This window comes from Monodelphis domestica, chromosome 2 (genome assembly GCF_027887165.1).
Source record: "Monodelphis domestica isolate mMonDom1 chromosome 2, mMonDom1.pri, whole genome shotgun sequence".
NCBI lineage: Eukaryota > Metazoa > Chordata > Mammalia > Didelphimorphia > Didelphidae > Monodelphis > Monodelphis domestica.
This window is the reverse complement of record NC_077228.1, coordinates 175191343-175203478: the sequence shown is the minus strand read 5'-3', so window position 1 is coordinate 175203478 and position 12136 is coordinate 175191343. Positions and strand designations below refer to the sequence as shown.

Genomic DNA, 12136 nt, shown 5'->3' with positions numbered 1-12136 from the left:
AAATCAACAATTAATTGGAAATTAAATAATATAATTCTCCAAAATCAGTTAGTTAAAGAACAAATCATAGAAATAATTACTAATTTCATTGAAGAAAATGACAATGATGAGACACCATATCAAAATCTATGAGATGCAGCCAAAGCAGCATTCAGGGGAAAATTTATATCCCCGAGTGCATATATTAACAAATCAGAGAGGGAAGAGGTCAATGAACTGGGCATGCTAATTTAAAAAATAGAAAGTGAACAAATTAAAAATCCTCAGATGAAAACTAGAGATCCTATAATTTAAAGGAGAAATAAACAAAATCAAAATTCAAAGAATTATTATTTTAATAAATAAGACTAGATGCTGGTACTTCAAAAAAACAAATAAAATAGACCTGGTCAATCTAATTTAAAAAAGGAAAAAAGAAAACTAAATTAACAGTATCAAAGATGAAAAGGGAGACTTCACTTCTAATAAAGAGTAAATTAAAGCAATCATTAAAAACTATTTTGTACAATTACATGACAATAAATATGGCAATCTAGGAGATATGGAAGACTATTTACAAAAATGTAAATTGCCTAGATTAACAGAAGAAGAAATAGAATACCTAAATAACCCCACATAAGAAAAGGAAATTGAACAAGACATCAAAGAAATCTCTAAGAAAAAATCCCCAAGAACTAGATGGATTCACAAATGAATTCCATAAAAAATTCAAAGAACAACTAACCCCAATATTATACAAACTATTTTACAGAATAAGTAAAGAAAGAGTTCTACCAAATTCCTTTTATGGCACAAATATCATACTGATTTCAAAGCTAGGCAGGGTCAAAAACAGAAAGAAAACTATAAACCAATCTCCTTAATGAACATAGATGCAAAAATCTTAAATGGAATACTAGCAAAAAGACTCCAACAAGTGATCACAAGGATCATTTATTATGAACAGGAGGAATTTATACTAGGAATGCAAGGATGGTTCAATATTAGGAAAACCAGAGGCTTCCGGTCAAGATGGCAGCTTAGAGAAAGCTAAAGTTCAGATCTCCTGAAACCCTTCCTTACCGATCTCAAACCAAATACTCCTAGGACACCGAAATTAAAAACGATCAACAGCATAGACCCCGGGAGTCCTCCTCCTGGACCTGGACCTGGATCAAAAGGTACGCCCCCCCCCCCCAAAAGCCAGAACCCGAGACGACTCGGACCCAAGGGGCAGGTAGAAGGAAGGTCCTAGGACCCATCCCCCCCAACACAGAGAGCCGAGTCCGAGGCAGCAGAGGCAACCTCAGAGCCCCACGGCCTGCTATTCTGAAAGCCACATCCTGAAAACAACCTGACTCAGTCGAGGGGGCACCCAGACAGCAGGGAAACAGAGAGACGGGGGAGCTCGTAACCCCCTGGCTGGATCCTTCCATCCGAATCTCAATTCAACCCAGGATAAGCTAATCTTCTTATCAGGAGCCCTCTCCCTGAGCTCAGGGAAGCCGCGGCCCCTCCCCCTCAGAGAGCAGGGTCTTTGGAAACAAAGTAACCCTCAGGGCTGGCAAAAGGACCCCAGGGCCGGCTATTCTGACGGTCGCACCCTGAAAACAACCTGACCCAATCGAGGGGGCACCCAGACAGCAGGGAAACAGAGAGATGGGGGGAGCTTATAACCCCCTGGCTGGATCCCTCCATCCCAGTCTCAGGTCCCTGCCTCAGGGCACACTCAATTAAACCCTGGGAAAGCTAATCTCATTAGGAGCCCTCGGAGCTCCAGGAAGCCACAGCCCCTCCCCCCGCAGAGTGCTGCAGCTGACCAGCTAAGGCACAGGAACAAGGGCTAAGCTAGGCTCAGAGCTTGGAAGTAAGGCAATGGAGAAGCATCAGGAGGGTGCCAAGGAGAGGAGGGCAGTAACAGGGACACATCAGCAATTCCTGGCTTCCCCAGGAAGACAGAACAACAACTTCATAGAAAGGACAATCTGCCTGGGGCTAAAACCTCTGAACACCAGACAGAGATAAGAAAAGCTAATCCTCCCCACTCAGATAGAGATGGCAAACTACACGGAAGCACAAAAGCCCCCAAATTCCAAAAGAAACAAGAAGAAGGGGGAAACTTTGGACACATTTTATGGAGGAAAACCACCCACATAATTGACCATATCAATAAGCAAACCAACAAAAATCACATCATTATCTCAATAGATGCAGAAAAAGCTTCTGACAAAATACAACATTAAATCCTATTGAAAACACTATAAAGTATAGGAAAAGAAGGGCCTGTCCTAAAAATAATAAACTATATCTAAAACTATCATCAAACATCATTGCAAAAGGGATAAACCAGAAGCATTCCCAATAAGATCAGGAGTGAAAAAAGGATGCCCATTATCACCTTTATTATTTAACATTGTACTAGAAACACTAGCAGTAGCAATTAGAGAAGAAAAAGAAATTGAAGTTATTAAAATTGGCAATGAAGAGACCAAGCTATCACTCTTTGCAGACGATATGATGGTCTACTTGAAGAATCCTAGAGAATCAACCAAAAACCTAGTGGAAATAATCAAGAACTTTAGCAAAGTTGCAGGATACAAAAATAAACCCACATTAAGTCATCAGCATTTCTTTTTTTTTTTTCATTTGAATTAGTTTATTTAGTCAATTTAGAACATTATTCCTTGGTTACAATAATCACATTATTTCCCTCCCTCCCCTCCACCCACCCTTCCCACAGCCTCACGCACAATTTCATTGGATATTACATGTGTCCTTGATCAGAACCTATTTCCATGTTGTTGATGTTTACACTAGGATTGTCATTTGGTCTACATCCCCAACCATATCCATAAGATCCATGTATTCAAGCAGTTGTTTTTCTTCGGTGTTTTTACTCATAAGGGCTAGGCAATGGGGATTAAGTGACTTGCCCAGGGTCACACAGTTGGGAAGTGTCTGAGGCCAGATTTGATCCTAAGACCTTTAGTCTCTAAGCCTGGCACTCAATCCACTGAGCTATCCAGCTGCCCCAGTATTTCTACATATATCCAACACATCTCAGCAGCAGGAATTAGAAAGAGAAATTCCATTCAAAATCACCCTAGACAATATAAAATACTTGGGAATCTATCTGCCAAGACAAACACAGGAACCATATGAACACAACTTCAAAACACTTTCCACACAACTAAAACTAGATCTAAATAATTGGAAAAACATTAATTTCTCATGGGTAGGATGAGCTAATATAATAAAAATGCCAACCCTACTCAAACTAATTTATTTATTTAGTACCATACCCACTGAACTACCAAGAAACTTTTTTTACTGAATTAGAAAAAAAAAACCCATAAAGTTTATTTGGAAGAAAAAAAAGATCAAGGATATCCAGGGAAATCATGAAAAAAATGTGAAGGGGGCCTAGCAGTACTAAATCTAAAACTATACTGGTCATCAAAAGAACATGGTATTGGCTAAGAGACAGAAAGGAGGTCAGTGGATTAGACTTGTGGTAAGTGACCATGGAAAGACAGTCTATGATAAATACAAAGATCCCAGCTTTTGGGACAAAAATCCACTGTTTGATAAAAACTACTGGGAAAATTGAAAGACAGTAAGGGAAAGATTGGGTTTGGATCAACATCTCACACACTACACCAAGATAAACTCAGAATGAGTGAATGATTTGAAAATAAAGAAGGAAGCTATAAATAAATTAGGTGAACACAGAATAGTATACTTGTCAGATCTTTGGGAAAAGAAAGATTTTAAGACCAAGCAAGAGTTAGAAAAAAACCACAAAATGTAAAATAAATAATTTTGATTACATTAAATTTAAAAGTTTTTGTACAAACAAAATCAATACAACCAAAATTAGAAAAGAACCAACAAATAAGGAAACACTCTTCATAACAAAAATCTCTGACAAAGTCTAATTACTCAAATTTTTGAAGAGCTAAACCGACTGTACAAAAAAAATCAAGCCACTGTCCAATTAATAAATGGGTAAGTGACATGAACAGGCAATTTTCAATTAAAGAAATCAAAACTATTAATAAGTACATGAAAAAAGTGTTCAAAATCTCTTATAATCAGAGAGATGCAAATCAAAACAACTCTGAGGTATCACCTTACACCTAGCAGATGGGCTAACATGACAGCAATGGAAAGTAATGCATGTTGGAGGGGATGTGGCAAAATTGGGACATTAATTCATTGCTGGTGGAGTTGTGAATTGATCCAACCATTCTGGAGGGCAATTTGGAATTATGCCCAAAGGGTGCTAAAAGACTGTCTGCCCTTTGATCCAGCCATAGCACTGCTGGGTTTGTACCCCAAAGAGATCATAAGGAAAAAGACTTGTATAAGAATATTTATAGCTGAGCTCTTTGTGGTGGCAAAAAATTGGAAAATGAGGGGATGCCCTCCAATTGGGAAATGGCTGAAAAAATTGTGGTATATGTTGGTGATGGAATACTATTGTGCTCAAAGGAATAATGAACTGGAGGAATTTCATTTTAATTGGAATGACCTCCAAGAAATGATGCAGAGTGAGAGGAGCAGAACTAGGAGAACATTATATATAGAGATTGATACACTGTGGTACAATCAAATGCAATGGACTTCTCCATTAGTGACAATGCAGTGATCCAGAACAACTTTGAGGGATTTTCAAGGAAGGAAGGAAGGAAGGAAGGGAAAGGAAGGAAGGAAGGAAGGAAGGAAGGAAGGAAGGAAGGAAGGAAGGAAGGAAGGAAGGAAGGAAGGAAGGAAGGAAGGAAGGAAGGAAGGAAGGAAGGAAGGAAGGAAGGAAGGAAGGAAGGAAGGAAGGAAGGAAGGAAGGAAGGAAGGAAGGAAGGAAGGAAGGGAGGGAGGGAGGGAGGGAGGGAGGGAGAAAGAGAAAGAAAGAGGGAGAGAGAAAGAGAAAGAAAGAGAGAGAAAAAGAGAGAAAGAGAGAAAGGAAAGAAAGAGAGAAAGAAAGAAAGGAAGAAAGAAAGAGAGAAAGAGAGAAAGAAAGAGAGAGAGAAAGAGAGAAAGAGAGAAAGAGAGAAAGAGAGAAAGAGAGAAAGAGAGAAAGAGAGAAAGAGAGAAAGAGAGAAAGAAAGAAAGAAAGAAAGAAAGAAAGAAAGAAAGAAAGAAAGAAAGAAAGAAAGAAAGAAAGAAAGAAAGAAAGAAAGAAAGAAAGAAAGAAAGAAAGAAAGAAAGAAAGAAAGAAAGAAAGAAAGAAAGAAAGAAAGAAAGAAAGAAAACTATCCACATTCAGAGGAAAAACTGTCAGAGTAAAAACACTGAAGAAAAACAACTGCTTGATCACATGGGTCAATCAGGATGATTGGGGATGTAGATTCTAAATGATCATCCTACTACAAATATCAACAACATGGAAATAGGTTTTGATCAAGGACCCATGTAAAAACCCAGTGGAATTGCACATCAAGTATGGGAGGGGGTGGGAGGAGGGAAGGGAAATAATATGATTCTTTTAACCAAGGAAAAATATTCTAAATTGACTAATTAAATAAAAATTTCCAAAATAAATTATAATAATATCCCAAATTTGGATGAAAGTCCTTTGCTTTTCATATTTTATGAGGTTACAGTAAGCACAATAGAAAATTTCCCTCATGAATTCCAGAATTTAGAAATTATTAAAAGTTTTAATAACAGCTAACAATTAAATAGCACTTCAGGGTGTGCAAAGACCCTTACGAATAATAACTTGTCATAGTACTGTTAATATATATAAACATAACTCCTTTATGATTGAAAAATTACATTCATCTAATATATTTGTATTCCAAAATAATGCAAACCAAATTCAGTTTGTAATTCGATACTTCCTATAATTTCCCCATTGGCATTTTTGAAATACAGACATATGCTGCCTCCATTTCTCTGACCAACATTATTCAGAAGTACATCAATATAAATCCCAATTTAACCATCACTGAAGTGATCACCCACGCCACAAACTGTATAATCAGAAATGATCCAAGCAATTTTTTTTTCCCTTACCTTCGGTCTTGGGATCAATACTGTGTATTGGTTACAAGGCAGAAGAGTGGCAAAGGCGAGGCAATGGGGGTTAAGTGACTTGCCCAGGGTCACACAGCTGGGAAGTGTCTGAGGCCAGATTTGAACCTAGGACCTCCCAGTCTCTAGGCCTGGCTCTCACTCCACTGAACTTCCCAGCTGCCCCCAATCCAAGCAATTATTGAAGACCTTGTGAGGGGATCACTCTCCTAAAATTTGCCATTATGCTTACTGAATGGGAGGATTGTGGAATGAACATTAAGGGCCTATAATGTCTGAAGTACTGTGTTAAGCAAGTATTACAAATATTAAGTTTTTTGACAGGTATAGTTTAAATATTGTCTGCATGGATGGAAATTAAGAAAGTGATCATTAGTTGAGGAAGGGCTAAACAAATTGTGGTATGTGTATATAATGTGATATTATGCTGTAAGAAATGGATGAAAAGGACAGATTCAGTGACAACTGGGAAAATTCTTCTGAATGAAGTAAGCAGAACCAGAAAAACCATTTATACAATAACATTAATATTTTAAAAACACCTTAAAACACTCAGGAACTCTGATCAATGAAATGACCACCCACGATTCTGGCAGACCTTTGATAAAGCAAGCTTTCCATCTCTTGACAGAAAGGCATAGATAATAGGTGCAGAGTAACACATACATTTTTTAATATGACCAATGTATGAATTTATTTTGGTTTACTGTTTATTTGTTGCAATGGAGAGTTTGGTTTTTGTCTGCTTCATTATTTCTTTTTCCCAGTTTGAGAAATCAGGAATTTGGGGGAGAAAAAACTAATAATGAGATGGAAAAAATGAAGAAAAGAAGGTCAATGAAATACTGAAAAAATATATAGAATAAGATTCAGAGGGAGACACAAATAGTACAGTTTTGAAATTGGAATGTTGAATTTATTACAAATTTCAAAATGAAACAAGCTTAATGTAAATTCATGGTTTCTCACACACACACACAAAGAAGGCTTTCCAAACAATCAACAAGTATTAAGCATTAATTATGTGTCAAGGACTACAGTAATAGTTGGAGATATAAGAACAATGACTAAAACAACCTTACTTAAAATGAGATTTGCTGCTAATGGAGAAGACAAAAACAGTTAAAAAGATATACTACATAAATATAAAATTAATAATTTAAAACATATACAAAATAAATACGAGGTAGTTTGGGAGGGAGGTCACAAGTCGTTGAGGAGTTGAGGAGACCAGCAATGGATAGCTACCTGGGTCACACCTTAAAAGGAAAAGAAAAGACTATAATGGGGAGCCTCGTGCCCTTCATTGCTCTAAGCCTAGAACTAGGATTAGAATGGTAGCTGTGGGAATGAAAAGGAAATGAATGTGAGATATGTTGTAGAGGCATGGTTAACAATATCTGATAAACTACTAAGATATGGAATGTGAGGGACAGAGAAAAATTAAGGAGAATGGTGATGTTGTGAACCTAGGTGACTACAATGACAGTAATGCTCTCAACAGAAATAGAGAAGTTTGTGAAAGAAACCAAGTTTAAAAGAACCAATAATTAATTCAATACTATATGTGTGTATATATGCATGTACATACATAAATGTGTATAGATATACAGTGTCCCTTGATTAGTAAAAAATAACTGATATAATGTCTATATGGATATATACCTAAAGCCTAGAATTCATCTAACAAGTATCACTGCCACTGCCAGTACCAAATGTCTATTGTCTAGGGTTTTACAGGTCAAGTTATTACTAAGATGACAGCAAACCGTTGGTCATTAATAGTTAAAGTGTCATGGGGTCTAACATGAAAGACTCTACTTCAATGTGCTACTCATTTTTTCACCCCTAATTGTACTATTGGTTCTCACATAACATGGAAAATAAGCACAGAAGATCATCGAAAATAGTCAAGTATAAGTAGGAATCAATTATTAGGAAAACTACTTTCTAATATAAAGGTCCTTTTCCTCTTCCCATATAAGAACATAGTCAATCCCTCCACTGACACTCCTAAGGAAAATCTTTGACTTCTTTTCCTGTTTACATAGTATAGATCAAAACATGTTGGATGGGGCAGATATTCAAGCCAAGTGTGTCCACATGTACCCAACCTTAAGAAAGTGTAAGAGATGCAAAGACTGGGTTTTTGGGGGTTTTTTTTGTATTTTGCTTTAACTCTTACTTTCTGTCTTAGTAACAATTCTGAGGCAAAAGTGCAGGGGCTAGGCAAATGGGGTCAACAGGTAGGAAGTATCTGAGACTACATTTGAACCCAGACCCTCCTGACCCCAGTCCTTAGCACTATCCACTGTGTCATCTAGCTGCCCTAAAACAAAACACTAAATGGAGGAAAGATGAGGACTGGGTCATACGCCTGACTATAGCAAAAGTCTTCATCTCAACTATAAAATGAAGGCCTGAACTAGATGATGTTTAAGATATCTTCTACCTCTAAATCTATGATCCTATGATCCACAATTCTGTGATGGATATTCAAAGAAGAAAAACTAAATGCTTAGGAAATCAGCTGGAAACAGAGGTAAACAAAAAGCACAATAAATATCCCCAATGCTAGATTTCTTCAGGGACCAGCTAGTGGTAGAAGATGGTAGTGAGAATTAAAGGTATTTCAATTCTGAGTTTCTGACAAATCTAATAAACTTTCAGACATCCCAGGTAAGTGAGATTTTTCCTCCCAAAATGACACAATCCTCTTCAATCAACATTAACTTCCTGTGTCCAGGCACTGGGTGAGGAATGGAAAAACAGGAACACCTGAGAGAGCTAAAAAGCAAACACTTATCTCTGAAAGCCCAAATTAAACCTGAGTAAACTTTTGCCTACTTAAAGTTTAACTACAAGAATCTAAGAGGGAACAAATAGGTTGATGTTTACAATCAAAGGCCTTCTAGAAATGAACAGAATCTCATTCAAATCACTCCTAGATTTCTATCTGATTCCATTTTTTAAAGAAGGCATTCCATAAAGATGGAAGATTAGCTTTGGAGTCAAGAAGACCTAAGGATAAGGTCTATCTCTGATACACACTGGCTTTATCAAATGGCCAAGCATCATTGTGGGAAATTCCACACTAGAAGTAACTTCATACTAACAAAATTATGGGTTCAATCCCCCCTCCCAAAAAAAGAAGGGAATAGGGATTTAAAACAAGTATTCCCAATCATTTAAAGGGAAACTCCTTGGGTTTGAAAATATATATAAGCTAACATGTCACCTCCCCAGGGAACTAAATATAGCAAATGCTTCATGTTGTAAAGTGGTGCTAGTTTAAGTAATTCTTACATAAGTAACTCACCTGCATTTGCTTTAAGATCTTCAGGTGTCACCATGACAACAAAACGTATTGCACGTTCATTTCGAAACATCTCATAAGACCACCTACGGATGGATCTCATACATTTGACTGCAGCAATGCCATTGTTGGCAATGAGAACCTGAAAAAAATGAAGGAATGAGAGTGGGGGAAAAATTGAAATAAAGTCAATGATAGAAAAGAAGGAAAGGAAAAAATCCACATGAATCTGTCCTCTGGGCAAACCAATGTGTTTCAATCAGAAATTCTTATTGCAGATCAGTCAAGTGAGTTTAGGAGCCAGCTCCCACATAACCACACAGATTTTTTTTTAAATTTTAATAAAGTAGGTAATGTAATGATTGTGAACTAAAACTAATTCCCTCTCCCTTAATCCCCTGAAAGGATAAGTCGTAAGTATATAAAAATTGTTAGTTCTTCTACCAGTAGCGTTTCTAACAAGAAAAGAGCTAACCTTATAAAGGTCTTGTTATTAAATAAGAAATGAGGTTCAAGTCAGATTAAGAAGAATTTATCAAGAATCTACTCTGTGTTGGCATGTGTATGTGGGGATACAAAGAAAGGCCAAACAAGAAGCCCTCAAGAAGTACAGTCTCATAAGGAGAAGCAATATACAAACTATACAGAAATAAGATACAAACAGGATAAATTGGAGATAATCTCAAATAAGTATTTATATTGTTTTCTGATGAAAAAGGTACATTACCTTGTTCTAACAAATTCACTATATATATTTTCTCACCAACAATCAACTCTCTAAAACAGTAAATTCAGCACCCCAGAATCTATAGTGTGCCTCAGGAGAAAAGAACACAGTAGTGGAATAACATCACAGAAGACAGACCTCTCTTGATATACCAATCTTTTATCTCCTAACCTCTCCCCTAAAATCCCCTAAAAAAATGTGAGTTTATTAAGAAAGTAGCAGGACAACAGAAGCAAAGCCATTCGGGAGGATAATGAGAAAAACTAAAGAACCAAAATATCCCACTTTACTCCTTTCAGTATCTGTAAGCTATCTCTTGTGTCTATAAGCTATCTCATTGAAGTCATCTCTGATATGGCCTAGGTAAACATGATAATGAATTATTCTTACTACATTTCTGAAATCCCTCTGTTGCACAGATTACTATCAAACCTCCCAGTTATCCAGGAGAAGCTTATAAATGACATTAGCTTCAAACAATTTGTGCTTTCTACTCATGCTGCATTCACCAATTTTTTTTAAGAGAGAGAAAATGGAACACATAGGTCTAAAACCAAATGATACAACAATGGGAAACACCCATGATCCACAAAACCCTTTAGACCCTTGACCATGTTCACACCTATGAAACAACAAGCTCTTTCCAAAAGAAATCAAGTACTCACCTTTCATCCTTTATTCAACTGAAGCAAATTATTTAAAGGCAGATATTCACATCTAAAAATGGAATCATTATCAAATAGGAAACTAAGCTAAAGAGGCATAAATTCTATAGAAAGAGACAGTAATATAACACCTTGGAAAATTCTGAGATTTTAAGCATTTCCAGAATTTACCAGGGGTAAAATTTTTATGGGTAAAAAAGCTAAAGTCAACAATATTCACATTTACCTTCTCAATCACTTTATTTCCCCCAAAACGAGTAACAAACTCTGCTGGAGAAGCAACAGTGAAATCTCTCTGGGAGTCTATTTTCTTCCGGTCTCGGCCTTGCTTCACTAGATGTAAGCCAGACATACTGGACCTGTAGGTAGAAAGAAATCATAACAATCTATAGAAAGAATTTATCACCAAGACTATCTCCCTGATAGATGTGCTCTTCACTACAGGATCTTTCCTCTTCAGAGACATTGCAAATTCACAGGTCATATATTAGCACTATTTAGAAATAAGAATATTTTCTCTTAAAATCGCAAAACATAGAATCCCATGAGTCTGGGGAAATCAAGTTCACATAGATGTTATATAGAAAAGCAACATTAATGTAAGAAAATGGGCAAATCTGTGGACAGAAATTAAATGGAGAGGTAGTAAGAAATACAATCAGTTAAAGATTAGGAGTAAAAAAGATGTTAGGAATCATCTAGTCTAACTCATTTTAGAGAAAAGTACAAAGAAGCTCAGAGAAATTAAGTTAATTTTACCGAGGTCTCCAAACAGCCAAGTTTGATGTTTTTCCTACCACATCACAACTACTTCTTTGTAATAGTCGAGACACTGAAGTTGCAGGTTAAAAGTCTTAGGAACAGGGGACAGTTAGGGGCTCAGTGGATTGAGAGCCAGGCCTAGAGACAGGAGGTCTTGAGTTCAAACTTGACCTCAGACACTTCCTAGCTATGTGACTGAGCAATTCACTTAACTACCATTGCCTAGCCCTTATTATTATTCTGTTTAGAACCAATACACAGTATTGATTCTAAGATGGAAAGTGTAAGTATTGGGAAAAAATGTCTAGAAACAAGGGCCAATTTCTAGATTTTTTGTTACTGAAGGAGAATGGGACACGATAATAGTTTGTGATGAACATTGTCTGGATGTGAGAGATAAGAAGGTCAAGGAAACCTGTACAGAAGGTATTGAAGGTGAGCTATGCATATGGGAGTCCAAGTGGTGAGGAGGGTAGGTGTATGAAATGTGTATGAGTGTGTACAAAATATAAAAGATGCTTGTGGAATTGCTGGGTGAGAAAGGGAATCAAAATCTTTTACAGGCAGAAAGTAGTGCAATGAGGCTCTAAGAGAGGGAAGAGTGAGAACTCCCATTAGCTTTCAAGGGTGGCATTCTTTCATACAACTTAG

At 36.9% G+C, this 12136-nt stretch overlaps 1 protein-coding gene across 20 annotated transcripts in view; it reads right to left on the bottom strand.

Annotated features, from left to right (window-relative positions):
* ACACA (acetyl-CoA carboxylase alpha) overlaps positions 1-12136 on the bottom strand; it is a 291002-nt gene that overhangs the window by 214483 nt on the left and 64383 nt on the right. For all 20 annotated transcript variants that reach the window (XR_461987.2, XR_461986.2, XR_461989.2 and 17 more), the window contains 2 exons: positions 10950-11082; positions 9335-9473 (listed from right to left, as the gene is read on the bottom strand). Coding sequence is in view for 9 of the 20 variants with exons in the window: in XM_056816443.1 (XP_056672421.1) it covers positions 9335-9473; positions 10950-11082 (272 nt within the window). In the remaining 11 variants the exon portion in view is untranslated. The remainder of the gene's footprint in view (positions 1-9334; positions 9474-10949; positions 11083-12136) is intronic.